At 48.0% G+C, this 27,309-nt stretch overlaps 1 protein-coding gene across 19 annotated transcripts in view; it reads left to right on the top strand.

Moving 5' to 3' along the window:
* The window catches only part of PTPRS (protein tyrosine phosphatase, receptor type, S), a 219,816-nt gene that overhangs the window by 145,867 nt on the left and 46,640 nt on the right, over positions 1 to 27,309 (top strand). For 8 of the 19 annotated variants that reach the window (XM_014952826.1, XM_014952830.1, XM_014952828.1 and 5 more), the window contains exons 5-11: positions 203 to 391; positions 3,820 to 3,828; positions 7,606 to 7,623; positions 10,127 to 10,237; positions 12,630 to 12,641; positions 23,791 to 24,060; positions 26,207 to 26,788. In XM_014952826.1, coding sequence (XP_014808312.1) covers positions 203 to 391; positions 3,820 to 3,828; positions 7,606 to 7,623; positions 10,127 to 10,237; positions 12,630 to 12,641; positions 23,791 to 24,060; positions 26,207 to 26,788 — 1,191 coding nt within the window. The remainder of the gene's footprint in view (positions 1 to 202; positions 392 to 3,819; positions 3,829 to 7,605; positions 7,624 to 10,126; positions 10,238 to 12,629; positions 12,642 to 23,790; positions 24,061 to 26,206; positions 26,789 to 27,309) is intronic. The other 11 variants (XM_014952835.1, XM_014952834.1, XM_014952833.1 and 8 more) reach the window with 3 other exon arrangements.

The following is a 27,309-nucleotide window of genomic DNA, read 5'->3' as shown; positions in this document are numbered from 1 at the left end:
TTGCCCCTCGTCCTCTCACTGGGAACCACTGAAAAGAGTCTGGCTCCCTCCTCCTTCAACCCTCCCTTGAGATACTTGTAGGCATTGATAAGGTCTCCCCTCAGTCTCCCCCTTTCTTCAGTCTGTTCCACTGAACAGCTCCTGCTGCTGCCCCCGTCCCGGCTGCCTGTTTAACCACTCGTCCTTTGTTCTCTACCTCCAGAGGACCAGTTACCTCCTGGCTTCCCAAACATTGATATGGGGCCCCAGCTGAAGGTGGTGGAGAGGACCCGAACAGCCACGATGCTCTGTGCTGCCAGCGGGAACCCGGACCCAGAGATCACTTGGTTTAAAGATTTCCTGCCTGTCGACCCCAGCGCCAGCAATGGGAGAATCAAACAGCTGAGATCAGGTAAGGTCTTTGTGTGGAGGAATTGAGACCTAGAGAGAGCCGTGGAGAGACTGCTCAGAGGTTTCTGAAGCAGAAGAGAGGGCTGATAGACACGGCTGCCCCTGGTGTGGATTGGGGCATTAGTTTTTCTTTGGGTTTGAGACTCATGTCATTACCCAGGGAGCAGTTGGAGTATTTTTCCCTCCAGCCCATCCTCCTGGCCTTTTCTGCTGCCTGATTGACATGAGGGGAATCACAGCAGAGAAGCTGGTTCCCATCCAGGAGGCACTGTAATTACTTCACTGGATAATGGTGCTCTTTTGGTTCAGGAGAAACTGGGGACTGGATGGGGGCTGCGGGTTTCATCCTCAGACCAAGAACCAGGTAAAGAAGAAAGAGAACCGCTACGGCAGATGTGGCTTTTCAGGCCACACACACCTGGTACAGGGTCCACAGCTCAGGCAGCTTCTTACTGTCAAAACACGATTCTGATGGTGTAAATTGAGCCTCTCAAAGCTGGTGTTGAAGAACAGCTCTTGCAGGATCTCTCTGGCATCAGGTCCCTGCAGTCATCGCTGGAGAGCAGGTGTGAGCGTTCTGGAGTGACCTCGTGGTGCTCAGGGGCAGAGCCCATGGAGTGGATCTCCATGAACAGATGTACCCCAGCTCCGTGGCTCTTGTCAGTTTTCTGTCTTTCCCCATCTGCTTGTCCATCTGTCTCTTTTGTTTGTTTTATGTTTGTTTGTTTTGTGTGTGTGTCAACACGACATCTCTTAATACTCACGTTTCAGGAGCTGTTTTTATACTTGTTAAATCTGCCGGTTCACCGTGTGAGAATGTGTGTATGTGTGCAAGGAGGGCACAGGTGTATTTATTTTTGGATACTACTGATAAAGAACTTCCATTGATAGCTTCAAAAATGAAACAAGCTTTGGAAGTTTTACCATTTGACAAAAGCTAACCTGAGAAATAATCCTTTTCAAATACTCCTCGGGTGGAGTGCTTTGACCCAGCCTAGAGGAAGCATGTCTGTGTGGTTGGACCTGGTGAGCACTAGCGTCACTTCAGCTCCTCAGAACATTCCTTTGGCCAAGAGAGATGGAGCATTTTCAAGAGTCTTTTTTTTGGCAAAAGAATGACATTGTTGTAAGAAAAGGGAAAGCAGAGGCTTCAGTGAAGCAACCGGGGTTGCTCCGTTCGTATTAGCCATTTTCCAAGTCAGCCACTCGAGCTATAGCCACTTCTGCCCAGACCTCTGCTGGCTCTGAAGAAATCAGTTCAGACTCTGGTAATGCTGGATCCGAGTGTCAGAAAATGTCACCTCCTGGTTTTTCTTTTGCCTGGTTTGGCAAAGATTCTGTAGAAAGATTTTTAGTTCTGTGAGCCACCGGTGGAAAAAATTCAGTATAGTTCCACTTCAGTGTAGCTTTTATACACCTGCATAAATGCATCCTTATTCAGTGAAGCAAACTTACAAGCAGATACTTAAACTGCTTTGTTGCGTTAGAATGGATTGTTGAATCCCACAAACACAGATGAGATTGACCTCCCTGTTTTATCATAACAGCTGAGGCAAATGCAAATAAAAAAAATCACTCAGCATAAATAATGAGAGGTAAACTAGAATTATATCATGCTCTGTGACCGTCATCTGAAGTGTGAGTAATGCACAGGCAGATTATTTTTAATACATCTATCATCTTGCTAGAATGCCTTTATACTCCTTAACTGGGTTTGATCTGGTGTTTTCCTGAAGGCCACCTGAGTGCTGCGTTTTTATTCCGGGGAGTTGGTTAGCCTCAGACTGAACCCTTGGCCTTCCTGATAAATCAGAAGATACCTGCTGAGAATTAATCTCATTTACAGCTGCTTTGAATTGGTAAACTGGTGAAACCCTGGAGCATCCCTGTTGTCCTTAGGGGCAGAAACCTGTTGGTTGTGTGAAAGGGACGGCGGGCTCCTGGGCAGTCAGGGTTTCTGAATTCTCCTATTTCATCTGCTTTACGGCCTTTCAAACTTTGCATGTTCTGTGCTGCAAAGGCCAAAGTGAAAAAGTGCAGGAAAGTGCAAAACATGTTAAGATTAGGGCCACCTGTGGTGTGTTAGTGTTTTGGTCGGTGGTAGGGAGTTGTTTTAAAACCAAGGCAGAGCAGATTCAGGTGTGTATTTGTAACCTGAGTGTGATGTGTGAGGTGATGCCTGTTTGAGCGCTGATGGTGCCAGTGCTGCTAAAGTCAGAATTAAATTTAATGTGTTTATCTTTCCAGAAAACAAACTTTGCTGCCAGAAGTGTGGCAGTAGCACACATTAGGGCATCGGATGCTTCAGGACACTGCTAATGAGCTTCAGTGTCTTTCACCCGCAGGTCACCAGTGTGACTCCAGCCCAGCTTCTCGGGGATTAACAATTACACCCAAGTACGGGGTGTTGGACAAGCCCTCTGTGAATAGGAGTGTGGGGGGGAGGAGTCACCCCCGTGCTAAATCACAGCTTCATCACTGCACTTTGTGCAAACAGGCTTAGCACAGACACCAGCAGCTGTGTTCTCTGAAGACCTGGCTGTGCGTTGGTCCCCGGTGGAGACTGGGCCATCGGGGCAGGCTGGGACAGTCACCCACTTCTGCCGTGGAGAGAAAGCCATCAGGACAGCAGCCGTGCTGCTTTATTGCAGGGGGTGTTAAGAACTGAATTTATATCAATATATGAGTTAGTGGCCGACATGCAAATTGGCTCATTAAAAGGTACAAGTGAAATGTCGTACACAGAGCTCTGCAAAATTGGGTAGCTGTGTCCAGATTTGGTTCTCATTTATATTAAAAAAGCTGAATGTTTTGCTGGCAATATAAATGGACCGCTGAGACCACGGTCATTATATTCACATCATCCTGTGGACCTATTATTTTATGGGTCTTCAATATAATTGAGAAACAGGTGATATGCTATTAACCATAGATGGTTTTCTCTGTCCAGTATTTCTTCTTCTCCTTTCCACCACTGGATAAACTTTCCAAGCAACTGGAAATCATTTAATGCTTGGGGGTTTTGACTGAATGGGAAGCTGAATTGTCAATCAAAGGAGAAGGGGAGGAACCTTTGTCTATGCTCCTGCTTCCCTTAGACATACATGAGCATCTCAGCCTTAGAGGCCTGGGTTGGCTAAGAGTTTAAGGTTGTCTAAGAGTTTAATTGGTCTTGGTGGTGGAAGAGAAATGGGTATTTCTGCTTAACCCCGACACAAACAGTCTCAGGACATTTAAAAGAGAAGCCAATGTCCTTTGCTCAGCCGTGCCATCTAGGGGGGAGAACAGGAGGCAGCCACCTTCTTGCATCATAGAAACACTAAAACCTTTTGTGTCTTGTTGTTGTCTTCTGTTTTCTAAATAACTGGCTATAACAAACTTATTTTTTCCTTTTTCTTTTCCTTTTTTTCACCTTTTTTTAACATTCAGAGACCTTTGGTAAGTTCGATCAATTAAAAAAAAAAAATTAAACCAAAAAACCCCAAACCTGCTAATGTCCAGATTTGTAACCCTTGCCCTTTAAACTAATTCCTTTGTAACAGCTTCTCGAGAGGCATGCTCTGCATTTCTTCTACTAACTCTTCCAGTAGGGATATTCTGCCCTCTTAATGAATTTCTGCAGGGGTATTGCAGGCTACAAAAAGAATAATAATCATCCTAATTAATATATCTGTATAAAGAGCTAACAGCTAAATATGAACCTCCTAACATTGGATAGATTTTTTTTTTTTGTGACTTAGCAACAGTTGTCCTGGAATTCCCCAACTACACAATAGCTTGTACCCTGGAACTGTGATAATTGTGTTCACACCTGCAGGAGGTCTTGGAGTTTCACATCTAACAGGGTTATTGGCATTTTCAGGAGGGAGAGGTGGGGCTGCGGCATTTTTTCAAATTGAAGCTGTAAATCACAGGGTCGTCTGCTCTGGGAAAAAGGTTGAGCCAAGGAAAAGCCCCCTCCTCCGGATCATCTCCGTCCCTTGAGAAGGCAGGAGCCTGTCTGCAGGACTCACGTCACATTTCCTCCCCGTGCCAAGTCCCCTTTTGTTATTAGAGATGTAGCAATTGCAGCTGTCAGCCAGGATCCGGCATTTTCAAATTGCAGAAGACCCTTGGTGATTGCTTGCTTGTTTAGAACAGAAAGCTCTCCCCAGCCCTCGGGAGAGGAGCGGAGCACACACATGTTCTCACACGTGGCCCGACAGAAGGTGGGGATGTGTTTTCTGTCATTGCCATGGCAATGGTGACTTGTCCTCCTCTCCCTGTTTTCAAGGCTTGGAGAATCCGTAGGCAGCTTGGTGTGTGGGAAGCCAGAGGAAGGGATGGTGGAAGGGATGGTGGAAGGGATCCCGTCCTCTCTGACAGAGGGGGACACCTGCACGTGGTGTTCTGCCTTGGCACCATCTTGGTCCTTTATAATCCAGAGGCCAGTCCTTTAAGCTGCCTTTTGCCTCTGCTGTTAAACACTGGGCTGGCCATCTGGGCTCATGCAGCCTCAAAATTTGCCCTAAATAGGCAGATCTCCAGATCCTGGGAGGCTGTGGAAGATGGTATGAATCATTTGCACGTGGCAGCTCAAAACCAGCTTTTCACTGGGAAAGGTGGCATCCAGTGTGAGTTCTTCCTCCTTTAGTTTTCCTGCAGAGCTGGTGCCCATGTTCTGCTCTGGGCTGTGATCAGCCTCCTGCATTTGCTCATGCACTGCTTAGGGGACCAGCCCAGCCAGCTATGGAACCACAGGTGCCTCCCCTCCACCACCACAAGCCCTTATCAAATCTTACAGGACCTGTCAGACTTCTCCAGAAAAATTAAATTATTTCCGATTGTCTTCTAGCACCATCCTGCTGCCCCTGTATTGAATGTGAAGCTGGTTAGATGTGAAACTCCAACAGTGAAAATCTACCATCTGTGTCCCTGCTGCCACTCAGACTCCTCCTCTTTCCTTGCAAGTTACTTGATCTCATTTTGACTCAAATTCTGTCCCCTCCATCCCTGGCGTGGGGCATCTTGCAAAATGGGTTTTGCTCCTCAGCTCTATGTCCCACGTGCCAGAGTTAGAGTTGGAAAGCCCAAGGTGGTGCTTCTTGGCTTGTCTGGCTTTTCTGAGAGCACGGGCTCCGGTCTGTCTCCGAGAGCTGCTGACAACCCATTTCCAGAGGCAACGCTGATGCTTAGAGGGAGCAGGGAATAACTAACCTACAATGACACGAGAAGGTAATGGCTGCTGTTGTGTCTATGCTTACAGAGCTCTAACTTCCAGCGTTTCTCCAGTCAATTAGAGTGAACCTTTGCAGGAAATTGCCAGGCTTGGCCAAGGCCAAAAAGCTTTATAGCGGTGGGTGATGTTGGGGTCTCTTCCCCTCCTCTCCCCTCTTCCCATTTAGCCTTGTTCCAGAATTTGTGCCACAGATGGCAGATTTTCACTCCAGTTTTGAGACAGAAGGATGTATCAGAGGCTGTTTTTATTTCCACTGAATTGAACTATAACCCTTTGCTGCTTTGTCTCTCTCTCTCTCTCGCTTTTTAAAACCTTCCTGCCGTCTCCTGTGTGGAGATCTGCCCAAGTACACGCTCCCCCCACCTTTCTCTTTCAAGCGCTGTCTCTCCAACCTTTGTCCTGATAGCTAACCAGCCTGCTTTATTAACCTTAGCTAGTTCCTAACCCTAACTAGATGCTAACTTTTCTCTAGCAAATAACCTAACCTCTTAACTAGAAGCTGAGTATAACTAGAATCTAATATCCTAACACTGTAATACCTCTCTTCCCTCATCTCCTTTGAAAAATAAAGGTGAACTGTAATCAGTAGCTATATATATTTTTACCTTCTATCCTGAAAATGGAGGATTGAACCGCAGCACAAAAAGGATGAGCAGGGCTGAAGGATAAGGAGGGAAGGGGTTTTCTGGGGGTTAAGGCAGAAGATTGGCCCACGGGAGGCTTTGACTCCTGTTCTTGCCTCTGCCACAGACCTCTCTCTGTGACCTTGGGCAATTTGCTTCACCTCTACCTCGGTTTCCCCATCATAAAGTGGGGGTGATAATGCTGCTGTACCTCACTGGGGGAGAGGAGAGAGTGTAAGGCTGACATTTACCACGTCAGGTGCTGTCCAAGCCCTGGGTGGGAGGTGCTGCAGGGTGACGGCGTTGTTACCGTCGCAGGGAAGCTCTTGAGTTTCTCCCCAGTAAGAGGCGAGACTTGTCATTGCGGATTCTGCCCTGTTCTCAGGATTGGGGTAAAAACCAAGCAACTAAACCCCCCTCTTTGATAAGCTGTGTGACAAATTTGAATGCCACTGTGAGCAAAAGGACCTGCCGGGTTTTTGAAGGAAGATGGTTGCAGCCTCAGGAGGTCAGACGGGGGGACAGTGATTTTACCTGTGACGTGGTTCCCCAGCCACAATGTCACTCCCTCCCATCTGCGAGACCTGCCTGGGCAGGAGGCTTAGGTCCAGAGACAACTGGAGGGGGTTTGAATAAAAATATCCTGAGGGAGATGCAGTCAATAGGCAAGTGTAGCAGGACCCTTCTCTCTCCATGCATCCCCTCCTGCACTGGCGTTCGGGAGGCTTCCAGCACAGTTGCATGAGGTAGCCCTGTCCCTTCTACACCAGCGTGGCCTTCTCCAGTGCAGCATCAGGGATGCCATCTCTGTGCCGAGCCACCCAAGGGTAACTGAAGGTCCTGGTAAGGACACACGTTGAATTCCTCGCACATCTGTGCCAGTAACTTAAGTTTGAAACTGGGAATTCGTTAGCAAAGGTGGGATCAAACCTGCAACTCTTAATGTGATGCAAGGATGTCCTTTTCCCCATCTGGGCTGACACGGCCATAACGCCGACCCTTCTCCCCAGGAGTGATGAAGATAAATGCAGGCTCATCATATGTTCTGCAAGCAGCAGACAGTAATGTTAGCTGAGAGCTTGAAGACTTTCTTTGCATTCCTAGCAACAAAATGGAGCCAATTGTAAGACTTTTCAAGCCAAGTGCGATGGAGGCTCTGTAAAGCCAGCTGAATTGGACACCCCAATTAAAAAGGGCACCCCCACCTTGAGTACCCTGAACCCTCTTCAGTCTGTCCCTGTAATTTAAGATGAGGTAGAGCAGGAAGTTTCCTACTGGGAACTGTCTTCCTTGACTCAGGTCCTTTTCCCACGGGCAGTCCAGGTGTTTGGGGTTTTACAGCCTTTTCACTTATTTTCTTTGTTTTCTTTGCAGAAGGTACACCGATCCGAGGTAAGACATCCCCAACTCACTCACTCACCCACTCTCCAAACACTTCTCTCCACTCAGTTCCTGTTTCATTGACCTGTGCTCAATACAGATTCTTGTTGTTGTTGTTGTTGTTATGTTTTCTTGTCCTGCTTCACCTCTGGATATTTCTTTTTTATACCTGTCTTTTATTTTATATATGGTTATAATGTCCTTTTTTGTTTGCTGGGTGCACTTGGTAATACTGATACTGTTATTCTAATAACGTCTCAGGCTGGGCTGCCTCAGATTTATGGCAGAGTTTTAAGAGCTAATCTCTCCAGGACTGCGAAGGACTGAAGTTTATCTTGAGCATTAAACGCTATCAAAGCTTGGTAAATACTTAGGGCCTTCTCTCGATTGGTGCAAAGTGCTCCCGAGCCACTGATGGCAGTGAAAAGTTTTCCAATCCTTTGCTCAGTCAGATTTCCAGCACTTACCAGCTGAGCAGGCTCATTTGTTTGGCTTCAGAGCCTTCTTTCCCCTTCCTCCCCACACTCTTACCCTCAGGTTTTTCTGGGAGAGATACCCCTGGTAAGTAGCTTCTGCAGTGTCTCTTTTAGTGGAGCCAAAAAGACACTAGACCTCAAGCTGTCGTTGAAAATCAGGAGGAATTGGGTGTGCACCCCTTGGAAGACCTTACTCTGGTTTTATCTACACTGGCAAATTTAAAAGTCTGTAATATTCTCTGCTGGTAAAAGCACCAGGAGGTGTTTTAGGTGAGATTTACTTTTTCACACATCATCTCTATTGGCTCCTGACAAGTGCTGAAAACTCACTGACCTCTCTACAGTGTAATTTCCACCATTGCACTCACCAGCCCAGCTGCAGTGGTCGGGATGAACGGGGTGAGTCTGCTCCCCTGGTGGAGCTCCTTGCCTGCAGTTTGGGGTTCTGTTCCTGCCCTGCAGTGTGGCTTCTTCTCTCCCTCTCCGACAAGCAATGCTCCTGAGCCACACCAAAAAAATTTGTCTCCAACCAGTGGAAGCAACCCACCGATTTGTCCAAATTATCAGAAGTTTCTAGGAAAACTCCCTGCCCAGCTCTCCCCCGAAGTGGAGCTCTCAGAGGGCAGAGCACGCTCGAGCTGTAACTCAGTATGAAACACGCTGAGCTGCTGTCTCAGTGTGAAGCTTCAGTCTGTTTGGTTTGTGACTCCTGTTATACTGAAATGCCCACAGATTCTTTCGAAATGAATTTAGCTGGGTTTGGTGGCTTGGGAGGGGTTGTTTTTGTTTTTGAATTCTGTCTGTTCTGCCTTTGGGAGCTACCAGACATGGTGGATGCTGGCGGGAGTCGCACTATCACACCCCATCCCTGTCACAAACGCTCTCACAGCCTCACGTCTTCCCACGCAGCATCCTTTGTCACCCTGCACACACACACAGAGGAACACGAGCTTCGTGTCCTCCTCATGTGAACACGTTGGTTTTTCCTTCCTGAAGAGGCTGTGTCTGCAACCAGCAATGATATCATTTGCACTTTCCTCACTCAAGATTTTATCAATAATATTACGCTGAGCTGAAATTGTTTGGTTTTCATACTTAGGGTTGTTTTTTTTTTCCAGAGATGGGAGTTAAGAGTCTTACCACATGTGAGCTCTGACCATATCTGTAGTATAATCATGTACTCCTAATACATAAAACATTTGATAACCTGATGAATTATTTATGTAGTATGTATTTTAACTGGAGTTTTGCAGGGATGAAGCCTTCTGAGGTAAATGAGGCAATTTTCTTCCATGTAGTTACAGGCTGCACATCCCTGCATGTTTGAATACAGGAGTGTTTATTATGGGCTCTGGGTATATTCTGGGAGGCTGCAGTAATGTACAGGTTGAAGAAAAACCTTAATCCTTTTGGCCCAGTCAGTGTAAACCACACAAGTGATTTGGCCGTTCCAATCCAGTGTTTACAGGGTTTTCCCTGGGGAATATTCACCATCAGTGAGGTGCTTTTCACACCGACCCTTATCTCCTGTAGGCTTCCTTCAAATCAGGTATTTGGGCACAAAACAAAGGCAGCGGTGATAAAAATGCTCCAGGGACCTTAGGCAGCGGGTGACAAAGCCTTTCTCTTTCTATGGTCACTGCTTCCAGTCGAGCAAGGGAAAGTCAGCTGCCTTCTGATGATAGATTTCTGGGGATCACAATAATATGGATTATTGAAGTTGATTTCATGAGTTGTGGTGCAGAATGTCTGCATTGCAGGAGCCACAAAAGTTGATAACTTTGCTGATCATTTCAGTAGGGAGAGTAATGCTCAGTGTAGAGGGGGGGTGTCTTAATTTTCTCTTCCCCTTGGGTGTGTGTCCAGCCCTAAGGCTTGGCACTTCCAGAGCTCGTAGCCCGGGACCCCCGGGGAGCGTCCCAGTGTGTATGAGCCCAAGGGGAGGAGAAAGCAAAACACTGATGCTATTGCTCTCTCTTTAACGCCAACCGGAATGGTGATGATGGTGTCTTTGCTGCCGTCTTCTTCTCTCCTCCCAGGTGGCCTGCAGATTGAGAGCAGCGAGGAGACAGACCAGGGGAAGTACGAATGTGTCGCCAGCAACAGCGCCGGAGTGCGCTACTCCTCCCCTGCTAACCTTTACGTGAGAGGTAGGGAGTGCATCGGCTCACCACACCGGCAAATACCTCCCTCCCCGTGGCCTTCCCTTGTTCCCCAGCCGTTTGAGTCCATCCTGTCCCCCCCAGCTCAGGGGAAGCACTGGTGTTAATGGGTCGCAGAGGGATCCTGGGGCACCCTGACCTCCCCGCCATCGCTGGTGGCTCCAGCTGCCGCGCCGGCGTTGCAGAGCAGCCATACGTGGCTGTGTCACCCCAAAGTGAAGTCAAGTTGTGACCCAAACTAGTGTGCCCGAGAATTTGCCAGCATCAACCTTGCAGGGCCCAGAGAGGAATGAACAGCTCTGGCTGCGAAGAGGCCGTAGTCCCCTTTTCTCCCAGAGGATCCCCATTCTACTGGTGTGGGTGTGAGAGGAGGGGAGGACCCTCTCAGCCCCCTCCACCGAGCTCTCTGTCCCCCGAATCCTAGCAGATTGCAACAGGAGGGTGCATTCTCACTTCTCACCTAAGTCCCAGCTGCTTTTCCCTTTGCCAGCAGTAATTTGTCACTGGTTCCTTGGGCGTGAACGCTGGCCATGGGCAGGGGCTCACAGAAAGCTGGAGATGGCCAGCAGACATCTCTGCTGCAGAGACACATTCCTTCACCCCAGCAGCACGGGGAACAGATGACAGGGGGACTGGCTTCTGCCTGATGTCCCCTCGATGTTCTCCCACCCAGCGGGGCAATAGCCTTTCTGCTTTCTCTGTTTTCTTATTTGAATCTCTCTGACCTGTAATATTTTGTGTGTAGCTTCGGTTTAATATCTTTCCACAGCAAAACCCTTTTGGTAATGAGAGAGCAGGGCTGGTCCTTCTCGCTTTTTTTAAAAAAAAAAAAAAAAAAAAAAAAAAGAAAAATACCATTGGGAGGAAAAAAAAAGAAAACTTACATCCCAGCAAACTGTTCCCATTTCCATCCCATCGACAGAGGAAGCGCCTCCCACCTACACTCACGTTAATTCTGCAGTCAAATGCAGAGCCATGCTCCTGTGTGCACTCCTTTCTCTCTCTCTTTCTCTCTCTCTCGTGTCTCACGCTCACTAAATCACATGCACATGGAGAGAAGGCTTTTTAATAATTTAATGTTTCCAAGCTAAATTTTTAAATAGCCTTTTGTGGCCAGCTGGAAAATTGCGTTTGAAATTTGCCCTGTCGCCTGGGCCCCGAAATTCTTCTTTTGGGAGCGTAAATCTGGATCTGATACCAATTCAGGGCTAAAATCCTTTGCAGACAGCTTAGCTGGAATGTTTTGAGTTCTTTTTTTTTTTATTATTTGGAAAAAAAAAAAGAAACAGGAAAAAAAAAAAAAAGGGGGGACTTTTCATTATTCTTTTCTTTATAAATTTCCTCTACCTTCCTGGCCACTCGGAAACTACCCCGGGGAGACAAAAGGTTGTACCCGTGGAGTTGTTTGTCTCCGTACCTGGATGGGAGCTGGCTCCAGGGGGACAGTCCCTCTTTCTGTCCCAGCTGGGCTGTGTGTCCCGAGGTCTGCCTGCAAACCAGAGCCCGCGTTAGCCGGCCGAGAGAGTGCAGAAACCAGCGGCTAAGCAAGCTCGGCCTGTGGTTTGGGTGTTTTTTTCATGCTGTTTAATTCCTTGTTTCTTGTGTGTTAATATCGTGGAAAGGTAACAAATTTTCTGAAATGGATTTGCTTTGGTGGGAGGGGAAGTTCATGCACATTTTTCTTCCCGTTTTTTTTGTTTTCAAAGAGTCTCGAACACTCTCGTGTTTCCAATTGACTTGTTTCTCCCATAACATGCTTGTCTCTATAGAACACCTGGGATAGGAGTTGTAAGTTTGAACATTGCAAGGAAATGTTTTGGTTTTTTGGTTTGCTTTTCTTTTCTTCTTCTAATTATTTCTTTTTCCTTATTCAGTCCCACCGTGGAGTTAGTGCAAGCAGGGCCGGGTGTGGGGGCTGGTGGGAGCACGGGCTGGGGGAGCGCATTTCCAGCTTGGGATCTCCTTTGTACCGGGGTCTCCTCTGCCCGGTACCGATTATTCCGCTCCCCCTCCTCCAAAGAGCAGATGGATGGAAGAAGTGAGATCTCCTTTCGGGGGTCGGCACCTCTGGGGGTGCTGATTCTGCCTTAGGATTTGCTCACGGGCTGCCCTCTGTGCAGAGCTTGGGTGTTCTTAACCAAAAGGTACCCAGCTGGATGGGAGGGGGAAAAGCGAGGAAGGCAGGAAAGAGGGTCGTTACTATCTTCATTTTTTTTTCCTTTCTTTTTTATTTTGGTTAAGAGAAAAAAGAAAAAAAAAACAATCAATTTGCAGCTGACAGCCTTGAGAAGGCCTTTTTTTACTCTCTCTGTGTTTCCCCTATTTTTCTCTTCTCCTCATGTCATTGTGTTCCGCATCAAACCCCCTTAACATCCCTCAGAGCTACGAGAAGGTTGGTGTGGTTTTTTTCTTTTTTACTTTCTTTACCCACATTTTTACATTCTTAAGAGAAAAAAAAAAAACCCTCAGAGCTACGAGAAGGTTGGTGTGGTTTTTTTCTTTTTTACTTTCTTTACCCACATTTTTACATTCTTAAGAGAAAAAAAAAAAAATTAAAAAAATTATTTAAAAAAAAAAAAATAAAAAAGAGAAAAGCAAGAAATCTTTAAGATGAGCGAGACCCGCCCGTTCCCGGGTCTCGCAGAGATGAGTTGAGTTGCATTGTGGGCCTCTCTATGCATCCTTTGGTAATGTTGCTGAGTTCTTGCACTTTTTTGTCGTCATGGTTACCTTGCCGTTTGGACATTGGGCCTGATGCATGATAGGAGAATGTAACAATCTTCTTTGCATGCCACTTTTTAAATTAATTATGAATTATTTTTTTCTATATATAAATATGTATAGTTTTGGTTTTTTGGATATTTTTTTTTTTTTACAATTCTGGTTTATTTGAAGTGGATTTACTCCTTATTTTCTAAATCTTTCGTTCCGTTGGATTTTTTGCTTTCTCTTGATTTCCTCTTTTCAGTTTTGATTGGTTATGCTGTGCTGTAGTTTATTCCAAACGCATTGTGAGAAGCCAGTGTTCCTGCCCACCCGGTGGTAACTGAACTCCTCAATCCCTCCAGGAGGAAAGGAGTCACACAGCTCTAACGCCTGTCCATGGAAGCCCTGCTATTTGGGACAAGCCTTTGTTTTAGGGGGAGGGAGGGATCTGGGAAGTGGAAAAGATGGTAAGAAGCCAGGGTGTCGTTCCAAAAGTTAGAGCAGACCCTGGATCACGTTATTACTTACATATTTCTTGGAGGTGTGGCTCTTGTTCCACATCCTGCAGACAAAGAAAAAACCCTGATCCCCAGCGATACAGAACTCGCTCACCAGTAACTGGCCATTCCCCTCCAGTAAGACATTGTGTATGGGAGCTAATCTGCTGTCAGCCAGGCTGGGCAGAGACACAAAACCTCCCTCTGTGTTACTGAATCACATGCAGTTGCCTTCCCTTTAGCACCCACTGGTGCATGGGGAGCCCCATCATCAGGTGGTGCCTCATCCCATCTGCAGAGCCCCAAAGAAAGCAGGTTCCTGAGGAGGAGGAGGATGCCTCATCCTTCCAGTGTCAGAAGAGAAGGGCAGCAGCCAGTCGCCTTTTGCAACTGCAGCCCATGGCTCTGCCTCTCCCCATTTTACCCTCTTTCTTATTGTTTCAACCGTTATTTCCTGGCTACAGGCACCCTGAAAACCCGCCAGGTCCAGAGAGGGTAGAGCCCTCCTTTGGAAAGCAGCGTGGAAAGGGAAATTCGGCAGCGGCAGACGTTAAAAAGAGGCTGCTGGGCCACATCTGGCAGCTGCATCTCTATTGTAAACAGCCACGAGAAATCTGACAAGTTACATTTCTAGTTGAAAATGCCTCTTTTCCCTCTTCTCATCTCCCTGTTTATCCCCATTAAGCTTCTGTTGCCTCCCATGTGTGCGTCCTGAGCGGGTGAGCCACATGGGATAGTGAACAGGGGGGGGTTTGCCATGTGTTAGTCGTACCATTGGTGCTTGGTGCTTTTGCCCTTTGCAGAACCGAATGCCCGTCCTTTTCCCTGTTTATGCATTTCCCTCTGCCCATCAGTCCTCACTTCTCGATAATCTACCAAAGGAGTGGCTTTCCTAGTGTACAGGTATTAAAGCTGTGTGATTTTTGAGAAATCCAGTGCAGTATTGACACAGTATCTGTCTCTCTCTTCCTCTATCTCTCTCTTTTTCTCTCTGTCTGTCTTTCTCTTTTTTCTTAAAATGCTGAGATTTCAGTGCTCGGACCCTCAGTGCTGGTATTCTCCCCTCCCCTCCCCTCTCCCCGGAGATACAAGGGTACCACTCCAAAATGCTGCACTGTTGATAATGTCTCTCTGAAGGGGCCAGCTGTGGCTCTTCTCACTTCCATGCCAACAATAGCCAAAAGACATCCCCCCGCCCCAGTGCGCTATTTAAAGAAAAAAGAAAAAAAAAAAGGAGAAAAAAAGGCTTGTTCTATTTAAAAAGAGCAAGAGAGAAGGAATAGTATTTGAAATTAGGTGTTCCCATCCCACCTCCCTCCTGCCTAGGACTAAAAGGTGATAATCACTGCTAATTACAGGATTTTCCTTCATGAATAGGAGTTTGAGTTTCAGGATTTAGATGCAATTAAAAAGGGATTTATACACCATTTTTTTTATTTGTTTATTTTATCTTTTCTAAAGTATTTCTAACATGTCCAAACTGCGCTGCTGCTGCTAGAATCTCTTGTGATCTGAGAAGGTTTTAAGATTAAATTCTTCTTAAGAGCCAATAAAATAAATAATAATATCAACCACAATAAACTAAAGCTAAATTGGATATAGGCATGATAGGCTGGAATGACACCGGGCGAGGAAATAGAGACCTGATACCTGGCTAAAAGAGCTTATGTGGTTATGGGCATGGTCTTGAAATTACTGCTTAAGGGTTTACCTTGTGTATTATTGCAGATCAGATCATGCCATGGTCCAAAATAATGAGGAGTCTTCTAACAGGGAGTTTCTGAGGTCAAAATGCAAAAGGGTCTTCATGGAGACCCACAACAGCTGAAGTGAATTAGGCGAGAGGAACTGTGCCACCAGCACAGGGTGTACGATGGTTTCTAGTCTGAGCCAATTATCCAGATTTCACCTGTAGTCAGTGGAAAGAAAGACACAGTTCCAGCGGGCAAGTCAGCACCCTTAAGGTGGGGTTGGTGATTTTTAGGGGAGCTAAACAACCCACCTGGCTTTCAGAAGTCTCCTTGGATGCTTCTCTGTATGGTTGGGGACGCAGATACTATCCAACTGCTGGCCCAGAGGGTTTACAGGAAAGAACAGTTTCAAAGTCCCACATATGAAGAGCTGTCTGTCTTGGTGGTGGTGTTTGAGAGCTCTGCTGAGGAGGCTGCTCCAGGAGCCTGGCAGTTCTCATGGCTCATCACAACGGGGATGTCTGTGTGTGGTGCCCTTGCAGGGAGCTGTGTGGCCTTCTTTCAGCTAGCATGGAAGGGAAACGGTTTTGGCCTTTTCTGTGAGGCTTTGAATCTTGCTTTGAATCAGAAGGGCTGAGGTGCTTATTCCAGATTGAATCACTGAGACCTGACTCATACCTCACTCCAGCTCTGGAGTCCTCAGCACAGGAAGGACACGGAGCTGTTGGAGCAGGTCCAGAGGAGGCCACGGAGATGCTGGGAGGGCTGGAGCCCCTCTGCTGGGAGGCTGAGAGAGTTGGGAGGATTCAGCCTGGAGAAGAGGGAGACCTTCGAGCCCCTTCCAGTCCCTAAAGGGGCTCCAGGAAAGCTGGGGAGGGACTCTGGATCAGGGAGGGGAGTCACAGGATGAGGGGGAAGGGTTTGACCCTGAAAGAGGGGAGATGGAGCTGAGATGTGGGGAAGAACTTCTTTACCATGAGAGCCTGGCCCAGGTTGCCCAGAGAAGCTGTGGCTGCCCCATCCCTGGAGGGGTTCAAGGCCAGGTTGGAGGGGGCTTGGAGCAACCGGGTTGGAGGTGTCCCTGCCCAGGGCAGGGGGTTGGAACTGGGTGATCTTTAAGGTCCCTTCCAACCCGAACCATTCTATGATTCTGCGGTGCTATTTTTCTCCAAGCATCAGTGAGTCACCACGTGCAGGCCCAGGCTTTGCCCCGGAGAGGACATCTCTCGGCTTGTCCAGGCTCCAGCTGGTTTTCCCCCCTTGAAACGGAGCGCTTTGTAGCTCTCCTCTTAATTTTGAAAGCTTCATGCTCCCACCTCGATGGCTCTGTGTTGATCCAAATCGCCAGCTGCTTGGCTCAAGGTAGAGCCCAGCGTGAGGACAGAGCATCTCTGTGTGTTCTCCCGTGTTACAAAGGGGAAGGAAAAGCGAATTAAAGCACCGCAGAGCTGTGTGGGCTCAGCTTTAGCAGCCTCCGGCTCCGCAGAGCCGCTGCTGTTGGTACAGGACAAACCGTGGTGGTTGAATTTACCAGAATTAAAAAATTTTCCCCCGTTTCACACAGTGGTGGCCTGTCAGGAGTTACAAAAGGCAGCGGTCGCGGTGCTGCGGGGATAATCTGGTTTCCCCTCAGCTCGAGCTCCTCCTCGCTCCGCTCTTTTCAAGCACAGGGAGTTTGAAATGGTTCAGCAGGCGTTGGAAACAGGTCCTGCCTCTGCTGCTGCCGGAGTCGAGCACAGTGTTTAGTCACCCAGAATGAGGTTCTGCAGCCCCGGCTCCTGCTGAGAACATTTCCACTGTTTTTTTTTTATTTTTATTTTTTCAAGGCTCTCTGGAAAACCTCAACTCATTGAGAGAGACCGAAGATGAAAACAAGCCAGGGCTAAACACGTAATAGCCAAGCTAGTTGAAATCAATTAAAATAAAACCCATAGAAGACGCAGAAATGGTGTGCCTAGAACCTCAGGAAATAAAGCTTCAAAATATATTAAAATGTGACTAATTTAACGAATAATTTAGCCCGTAGTCTGCTCCTGGGTTAAGTTTGGCTCATGTGTAATTTGACCATTAAACCCGAGCTGCTGGTTGCTCAGCCCGTCCCTCCATGGAGCAGCGGAACGGTTGCTAAGCTTTTCGCTTTCAATGCCATTTAGAGGTTAGAAGGAAATAATTTCACTCGCGCTATAGATTTAACAAATAGCCACGAGGTCAAAACAATCATTGATACTTTAAAATGTAGGAATTTTAATACCTTTTTAGCCTAGCGTGGATAAATTATATTTTTTTAATGGAAGAGGAGGGAGGCAGAAGCAGCAGGCGTTGGTACGGCTGCCCCTGCAGTGCCATTTCCCAGGCGCTGGAGTTTTTGGAGTATAGGGAGGGAGAATTTGGGTGACAGTTTTGAAGGGTTACATCAGCCTTTCCGTGGGTGGGGGAGCGCCCTCTCCGTGTTTTGGGGTGTCCTCAGCTCTGAAATTCTAGTTCCAAACCAAAGCAAAGCAAACAAACGACTTCGCTGTGTTTCTGCAGAAGGATTTCTCAAGGGTATCAGGAAATGGAAATGGATACAAAAAGCCACCCCCCCAAAAAAAAATACAAAACAAACCAAAAAAAAAAAATCAAAACTATATATATGTGTATATATATGTATATCTCTCTATAGAGGGCACTTTGCAGGAACACTGTGCTGTACTGATCTCGAAATCTCTGCCTGCCTGTGTCTCTTACACCTTTTGCATCGCTGTTCTCTTTGTTTTAGGGGAAAAAAATTAGATTACACCTTGTCAAATTAAAATAACAAAAATAAAATAGCAAAGCCTGTGTTTAATGTTACAGAGCTGCTTGAAAAACAATTGGGTTCAGATTGTTCTGTATTCAATCCTGTAAAAAACAACAGAAAAAAAAAAAAAAAAGGCATTCCAAAAGACCAGAGATGTTCAGCCAGCCTGTCACTCAACTAATGGGGTTTTTTTAAGTGGAAAAGTAACAATGATTGGGAAGGTAATGGATTTCCTCCAGACCAAATCCAAGCCTTGGTCTCATTCTTTATTTATCTACCTATTTACTTATTTATTTTTATTTACTGTGAAGGAAATTAGGAAGGAGATGGGCCTGAGGAAGGAAATATCTCGTCCTCTGGAGGGACGGAGGTCGGAAATCCAAACCCGCAGAGCGTCTCGCCCCAGCGGAATGAGCTTGAATTGGAATGGGAGAGGGAGAAGGCAGAGACGCTGCCCGGGCAGCACAGGGGCAGGGACGGACCAGCTTTTGGGAGGGGAGGACAGGTGTAATCTAAGCTTCACTAATAATGTAGAGGCTGCACATTATTTTGGCACCCTTTCCCCTACCCCCTCCTCATTTTGGAGCAAGACGGAATGACTCCTGTCTCACCAAAATGGCCAATAATGTCCGCCTTCTCACCTCATTTGGAGCAGCAGCTTGCTGAGTGTCAAAATGTTTAATACCATTTGGTTTTGTTTGGTGCTTTCAACCAGTCACTTCACTTTCTTTTGTTCCCTTTTTCAATTGATTTCTTCTTTAAGATATAAGATATGTTTCTCTTTTAGTTGGTTTAATGTGAATCGGGGTTTGAAGTGACGGGTTCTTGTCTAGTACCTTCTCCTTTCCCCACCTCGCTCCTCCTCCAACATTGTCCTCCCTGAGCTAATCTGGAAGGGGCTTAAAAACTGGAACCGGTGGGTTTCCTCAGCACAAACCAGTTGGTTGGTCCTCAGATTTCTCTCACTAGCACCGTCCTGGGAGCGCATTTTAAGGATGGATTCTGGTGTTGCAAAAGTCAACCCTGGATCTCCCAGTGTCTCTTCCGATCAGGTCTGTAAATCTGTCCCTTTCCAAAACGTCTCTCACCTTTGTGGACCCCAGCTCTCTTTTTGACCGAGTGGTGGTGGTGGTGGTGGGGAACCGTAGCCATGTTGATTGGTACCTTCTGGTTGGAAAGAATAACGCACCGAAAACGCCACTCACAGAACACAAACTGGGTTAACCTCTCAGCAACAAAACCAATTGGCTTGGCACGGGTGTGAAAAGTTATGGATCTGTTCAGCTTCTAATGAAAGTGATGTTAAGCAGAATTTGCCTGTGTGAAATACTCACCCAACAGATGATATTAAACAGACTCATAACTAACCGCACTTCAGAAATCTTTCTGTGCCTCAGAAATCAAAGTAATTCTAATTTGCCTCACAATCCCAAATGTCCAGCTCCGGTTCTAAAATCTGGTTCTATCAGTAACAAGCTGTATCCTTGTTTGAAAAAAGCTCCTGAGAGTTTTTTGGCCATTGAAAATGTGTGTTTGTGTGTGCCTGCCTGTGTGTGTATATGGGGAGATGTTGCACATGGAGCATGCACATCTGTGTACGCATGCAAGGTTGGCTTCGTAAAGCAGGTCTGACAAAGCTGTCATGGAAACCAAACAGCCCTGAAACTCAGGGGAGGTGCTTCTTGAAACCAGAAATTGGTGAAAATATTAGATAAGTGTCTATAAAGTAGAGCCCTGACTGCCCCATCCCAACTTTTCCTTTCCAGGGAGGGCAGTTCTTTTCTTTCTGGTCCTTTGAATGTAGCAAAATGGAAGGAATCTCTTCACCACGTTTGTTTTTTTTACATGTAAAATTTCCCTCTTTCAGCTGCTATTTGTGAAACCCAGCTGGACCCAGAGCTGAAATTGCTCTTGGTTCAATCTCTAGCTGCACTTCAAGCTTTCTTCTCACCACTGCTCTCCTCCTCCCAGGCCCTGACCTACACGCTGACCCAAAGATTCTCAGCTTGACAAATCTCATGTCAGCAGCCAAATCAGAGCGGGAGAGCAATTAAAATAAACCAGCAGCGCGATGGCTCTGGGTACCCAGAGACGAGCCCTTTAAGTATTTCCTGTTACAGTAAAGGCAGCTGTCACAGCCCTGAGCCATCGCAGGGATGTATCCAGGGGCTCTCCCAGGTCTCCAACGTTTCATGTTGGAGTTGTTTTCACATCCTAGACTGGTGTGTGGATGTCTGTATATCTGTGCGCACACGGGAGTGTGTAGCTTTTTTTAAACCAGGATGCACAACAGAAGTGCTACTGCCCGGTCTGGCCTCGCATTAGCCTGTCGTTAACCTCCTCCAAATTCTCCCAGATGGGCTGGTTGCTCCCTTTTAGTTAAGTGTGACAAATACCATTAAAACAGCCCAAAAAGCCATGCTGCCCCGAGACCCCCCGAAGCTGACCTGAACCCCCGGGTGCTGTGGGGAGGGTGGGCAGGATTCCTTGGTGGTTTCCAGCGCTCGGCTCCGGCTCCGTGGCCCCGAGCTTGTGTTTTGTGAGTGGATCTATCTCTCCTGTCCCTGCCCAAAGGCACGCAGGCAGCAGCAGCCTCTTCCCTTCAGACTCCGATTCTCAGCACTCCACCATACATCAAATAATGCTTTTTAGTTATTCAATTCTGGTTTGTTCTACCTTTTTTTTTATTATTATTTTATTTCTTTCTTTCTTTTTTTTTTTTCTTTTCTCTTTTAGTTCGGTTTTATTTCTTTGTGATTAGCCTCGGTTTGAATTAATTGTCTTGTTCTGTTTCCATGACAACTCAGTGTTTGCATCCCACCTGCCGTTGTTTGTTGCTGTTGATGCTGTTTGCTGACCGGATCTTGTCCGGCGTATGTCTCCCCATTTCTCCTCACCTCTTCCCACCTTGCCTCCCCTCCTCCAGAAGGTTACATACCAGCCCTTCCTCAGAAGAGTCATCCCCACCCCAGATCTGTCTGCATGTTGACCCCACTTGTTTCTTTTCAAGTTCTCTCCATCTTGTCTCAGATTGTGACAGGCGTGGTCTTCACATGGCTCCATTTTCTGAAATCTGGTACCCCCTGAAGCAGGCAGTGGGGAGAAGGATGGGGTGGGGAGAAGGCTGGGGTAGGAAGAAGGATGGGGTAGGAAGAAGGCTGGGGTAGGAAGAAGGCTGGGGTAGGAAGAAGGACGGGGTAGGAAGAAAGCTGGGGTAGGAAGAAGGACGGGGTAGGAAGAAGGCTGGGGTAGGAAGAAGGATGGGGTAGGAAGAAGGCTGGGGTAGGAAGAAGGATGGGGTAGGCAGCAGGGATGTACCCTCACATCTAGGGCCAATAGTCTCCCGTAGCAGCGTGGCAGGAGGGAGTGAGGAGCATGTTGCCTGCTCTCTTGGGCCAGTGCTGGTGCCTGAGGTTGTGCAAATCCCATGGTACCCTCCTTACAACTTTCCCTAAGCAGAAAGTCACCTTCTGGTGTTAGTGCCCAGGTGAGTTTGCAGTCTCTCCCCCCGTGCCCTGCTCCTCTCCCCCAGCTACACTGGAGGCGAGGGCATGCTCTCCCTTCTCCTCCCAAACCCATGCATGCAGGGATTCTCTGACACCTCTGAGCTCCTCATGCCACAAATGTGGAAGTCTCCTCTTCCTTGGCTCTCAGTGCTGGTCCCTGGGCACTGGTATCTGTGCAGAGAAGGATCCGATAGCACCATGGGAAGAGCACACCTTTCTCTCCTTTCAGCTGGCAGGAGGAGGCAGAGGCTGGATTTGGCTTTTCATCAGCAAAGCCCCATGAAATGGGAAACAGCCACGGCCTCTCCTGGCAGTGCTCTCCCCATCTGAGAACATCCGTAGTGTTGAGCGGCAGCCAGGGAAGCGGGCCGAAGAGAAAATACTAGAAAAACCCAAGACATCAGTTCCGGGGGGGACATCTGAAGGCACTGGGTCTCAGGAGGGGCGATGGGGCTGAGCTCTGATGTCCTTTGCACTGCTTTGCATGGATGCCACGGCCACTGATTTTGTAGAGAGGTTGTTCGGAGAGGTTACCTGGGGGTGGGACAGCAAGGACAGATATTTTTCAGGCCCCCAGCACTCCTAACTCTCCTGCCCCCTCGCTCCCCACCCAAGGGGAGCTGACTGCATGGCTGAAGCTGGAGAAAACCCCTGCTCCTCTTCTCCTCAGGCTGCTGCTGTGCCTGCACCTCCCCGGGCTCTGGATCCTTTGGTCTGTGCTTGCCGATGGGACCTTGCCCTCAGCTCCCTCCCCAGAGCCCCTCCGATCCACTTCCCTTCCTCCTTCCTCCTGCTTTCACCCCGAAGGAAGAGCACCCACCTCGGCCAGTCCAGCCCAGTTTAGTTCAGAAAATGGAGCCAAGGAAACCGCACCCTCCCCTTTGCGTCCATGTTCTTATCGTGTAAGGTCTGGAAGCTGCATCCACCTCTCTGCTAAGGAGATGCACAGAACATGTCACTGTTTTCTCAACGTTAAAAGTTTCATTACCTTGTTTTTCTTATTAATTCTATTCTATTTATTATTCCGCCAGGGCTGAGATGTGACAATGTGAGCCACCACATTGGGTCACATCAGCTAGAAAAAGTATGCAGCATTAAAGTGGGTTTCCCCCTCCCCTCCCTCTCTTTCTCTCTCTTCTTTTTCCCTTCCCCTCCTTGTTCTCCTTCTCCTTGTCTTCCTTTCTTTCTCTGTCGCTCTCTTTCTATTCAGTATCCATGTGGGCATTTGCTAGCCGCCCATAAATTAAATTTCTCTGCATTTTCCTCTCTCTTTCTCTTTCTATCTTTTTCTCTCTCTCTTTTTTACCTATTTTGCATGATGTTTGTGACTCTGAGAGCTGCATCTATCGATGGAACCGTGTCAGATCTTAAAGAGGCTTCGTTAGGGTTTCTATACCCGAAAACCACAAAAATTTCATTAGAGTTTCTCATCTTTTCCACACTCTTTCTCGCTCCAGAGGGACTGCCTCCCCCTGGACGTTTCTCACACGCAGACACTTAACTAAATTCTGTCCCGCTCCGGGGGCTCCCTCTCCTTCCTTTTATTATATTTTTTGCCTCTTTGACTTTTCGAGTGGTGTCTCACTGGCCTTTGGGGATGTGATACTTCTCTCTTTGTTGAATTCTCTGGGTCCAACAAGGCAAAATCTTGAGAAGTTTCCATCTCCATCCCGACCTTCTCCTCGCCACCACCCCACCTCTGCAGCATCCCCGGGCCACGGGGCGGCCGGTGGGAGAGGGCTCCTCTCCGGAGACGGAGGAGGCACCTGGACCCTTTCGGGCCGTGGTGGTGGAGGGGCTGCTCCTTTTGCCGGGGGAGAAGGTGACGTGGGACTGGGACCCCACTGGAAAAGGGGAGGAGCAGGATCCCGGGGCGCGGAGCGGGGAGCTGGGGGCCCCAGCGGCTGTGGAGGAGATTTTTTCGACGCTCGCCATGCCAGCTCTTGCCAGTAAAGATGAGAAATTGCTAATAAATTTTTGTGTATTTATCTGTGCTGTGATGGGTCTAATCTTGATCAATGGAACCCTGTTGCTATGAAATATCGCTTTTATGTCTATATTCTATATATTGTTTGTGAAGTAAAAATTTATTTGAAGTTTACTTTTTTTGGTTTTGAGTTTTTGAGTTTTTCATTTATTTGTTTTTCGTTTTGTTTTTAATGAAGGAAGAGAATAAGTGATGACGAACCCCATCTATATTTAAATTATCTTTTGCTCTTTTTTCTTTTTCTCCCTTCTTTTTTCTTTTCTTTCTTTCTTTTTTTTTTTTTTGTTTTTGTTTTGCTTTCGGTTTGGTTTTTTGTTTTGTTTCGTTTCGTTTTGTTTTGGTTTTTTTTGTTACCTCTGTGCGTCTCGTCCACAGTTCGCCGTGTGGCCCCTCGCTTCTCCATCTTACCCGTCAGCCACGAAATCATGCCCGGGGGCAACGTCAACATCACCTGCGTGGCCGTGGGGTCCCCCATGCCCTACGTCAAGTGGATGCAGGGAGCGGAAGACCTGACGCCTGAAGATGACATGCCCGTGGGCCGTAATGTCTTGGAGCTCACGGATGTCAAAGACTCAGCCAACTACACGTGTGTGGCCATGTCCAGTCTGGGAGTCATAGAAGCCGTTGCTCAGATCACGGTGAAATGTAAGAGAGTGTGAACACGCCTGCGTGAGCGAGTGCGTGGGTTCCCCGGCTGCATGTTCCTAGGAGCGTGCATGCACAAGCGTGTGAGCTGCTGCACGGGTGTATATTTGTGCAAGGCACCTGCTGTGTGCACGGTACCGGAGCGTCTGCGCGCGTGTGCAAAGCAAATGTGGGCACGTGTCGTTGTTTGTGCATGTGAGCCCCCCGTGGAAACGTGGTCGTGCCTGTCAGCCCCCACCCATGCACGAGTGGGAATGTCACCGTGTGACTGTGGGTCCCCTGTTTCTGCTTGTGTCCTTGTGTGTCTGCACGGGGTGAGCCTGTGGCTGGTCTGCACGTAAGGAGCGTGGGGACACAATTGTGCATGTAAAAAAGGTCGTCGTGCATGAGTGTGTGCGGGTGTGTGCATGGGAGAAGGAGCAACGTGGCTGGATGGGCATGTGGTGCCTGACTGCATGGATGTGAGTCCCTGTTGTGACCAGCCTGTACACGTGTAGGTGTGTGAGCATGGGCAGGAAGACAGACTCGTGCACCACGAGTGTTGTGTGCTGGGATCTGTGCATGCCTCTTTGGGGATCCCACACACACAGACGGCCAGAGCGAAGGGGAGGCTGGTGGCTCGAGATCTTTCCTCGCTTTAGGACAACTGAGCTGTTTGTCATGAAGAAGGCTGTGATTCACCCCCCCGCATGCTGGTTTCTGCCCTGGGCTGTGAGGCTGGCCGGGCAGTTTGCAAGGAGCCTTGGATGGCTTGAAGCCTGCATGCCATCCCCTTCCAAGGTTAGAGATTCAGCCAAGGCCCTGAGGATCTCTGGCATGTGTGCCCTTGCAGTAGAGCCTAGTTCCAGCATCTTAGTGGCCGTTGTTGCCTCAGCAAGAGGGGGAATAACCCCAACTTCCAGCTAGAGATTCCCAAGAGGAGCACGGGTACAATCTTCAATCTATTCTGTCCTCAGCAGGGGAGTATTAAAACCCCAGCGGGATGCCCCTGTGGTTGGGTGAGTGGAGAGCTCTGTGTACGAGCTGGTGTCTGCTCTGAGTGATGGCATTGCCCACGAGGGGTCTGGGGGGAGACGGGGTGGGAAAGAACATGGGTGGGTGGGGGAGAGGAGAAGAAATACTTTGGAGAAGGGGAGGGCTAAAGAAGAGCAATCCTGCTGTATTGGTGCATGCAACTGAGGAAGGTCTGACAATAGAAATGAGTAGGGACTAGTGGATCCTGACATGACGCTCATCCTGAGCTTTGCACAGGGAGTGGGCTCACATGGGAGCAGAAGGATGCCTGGGGCTGGACTGAGGTGCTCTTTATTTTCCTGAGTATTTTCTTCCTTCCCCCCTTTTTCCCTGTCTTATTCTATCAATTTAAAAAGCTGCTATGTAAGATACATTGCTTCTGCTTCCAACTGTCTTGTCTCCTCAGATGGGGAATCTTGCCCTGCTGGTGCCTTCTGCCTTTTGTCATTTTATTTGTATTCTATTCCCTGGTATGTTCCTGCGTGTAAGCATCTGCGATCTTTCCCAGTCAGAAGATGAAAGGAGAAGTTAGAGCTTTAGAGGTGCTCAAGTCTAGAGAAGAGGGTTGAAAAGAGTCTGGAGTGTGTAGTGAGGGAAACACGTAAAGCTTCTGTTAAAGGTCTCTGACATTTAGCGCGGATCCAGCAAGCTCCAAAGGTAGTCTTCTGGGTGAGGGACAGGGGAGATGAGTATTAACGCACGTTTGTGGCTTGAGAGGAAGCACTCCAAGTATATATAGTTTTATAGTTCTGGAGAGCACAGCTCGCACTGAACCTGGGGAGGTTCAGCGGTGCCGGAGCCGGGCTGCCAGCGCCGTTTCAGAAGATCTGATTACGTGCTCGGAAGGAGCTTCTGCGAAACTGCTTTTTCTTAACTGAGCCGGCGGATGTGCAGCTGAAATCTGTGCTAATGATTCCAGATGTTTAGCTGAACACTTTTCCTTTTGATGGAGCAGTTTAAGGAGGATAATAGAGTGTATAACTAGGTTCATAATATTTCAGCAGCACTTTACTGAACTGCCGCGCTGTGATTGGTACTGTGCCTCTGGCTCCTGCAGCCCTAACTAGCCCAATTAGGCACCATTTCAGCGTGTGTGTTTTTTTTTAAAATGTCTGTTCTTCCTGATTCTCAGCACTCCCCAAGGCTCCTGGGACGCCGGTGGTGACAGAGACGACAGCAACAAGTATCACCATCACCTGGGACTCTGGAAATCCAGACCCTGTGTCCTACTATGTCATTGAATACAAGTCTAAAAGCCAGGATGGACCGTACCAGATCAAAGAGGACATCACCACCACACGCTACAGCATTGGGGGGCTCAGCCCCAACTCTGAGTACGAGATCTGGGTCTCTGCAGTCAACAGCATCGGGCAGGGTCCTCCCAGCGAGTCAGTGGTCACTCGCACCGGGGAACAAGCTCCGGCCAGTGCCCCCCGTAACGTGCAGGGTCGAATGCTGAGCAGCACCACCATGATCATCCAGTGGGAGGAACCGGTGGAGCCCAACGGGCAGATCCGTGGCTATCGTGTGTATTACACCATGGAGCCTGATCAGCCTGTCAGCAACTGGCAGAAGCACAACGTGGATGACAGCCTCCTGACCACGGTGGGGAGCCTTCTCGAGGATGAGACCTACACAGTCCGGGTCCTGGCCTTCACCTCCGTGGGAGACGGGCCCCTCTCCGACCCCATCCAGGTTAAGACGCAGCAAGGAGGTGAGTGCCCGTGTCACTGCCTTTGTGTAGGGAGAGGTGTTGGCTCGTAGCATTATCCAGCTGTGGCTGCCATGTCACAGGAGCATTTTTTTTCTTTATTGGTTCAATTTTGTTAAAATAGAAATCATTTCCCACAAGGAAGCTCAGTCCGGTGGCTGGAGCCAGAGGGCCTGGTGCATGATTTCTGGTCTGTTTTTTCTGGGAGAGGTTGTTGCTTATTGAGGCAAGCAATTATGCAAAGAGAATCCATTTCTGCTGTGCCATGTTTCAAAATGAGGTATCTTATTGCTTCCAGTTTCTAAACGTCTTTAATAGACCTAAAAACACTCACTGCCCAGGCGATGGTGGAGCTTAACTCTTCCTAAAGTAGCCAGAAACTACCTTCTCAGAGATGAGTGGGCCATTAGCCTTATTTTGCCTTTTTCTAAAAAGGGAGCAAAACAAAGCCCTAATTGTCACAGCAGATGTGTTGAGCTGAGAAAAATGGGAGGTGTTATCATGGGTTGTCACCCAGCGTGCCT

The sequence above is a fragment of the Calidris pugnax genome, unplaced genomic scaffold, assembly GCF_001431845.1.
Source record: "Calidris pugnax isolate Ruff unplaced genomic scaffold, ASM143184v1 scaffold199, whole genome shotgun sequence".
Classification (NCBI taxonomy): Eukaryota; Metazoa; Chordata; class Aves; order Charadriiformes; family Scolopacidae; genus Calidris; species Calidris pugnax.
Note: the sequence above shows the minus strand (reverse complement) of the source record. Positions and strands in the feature narration are given on the sequence as shown.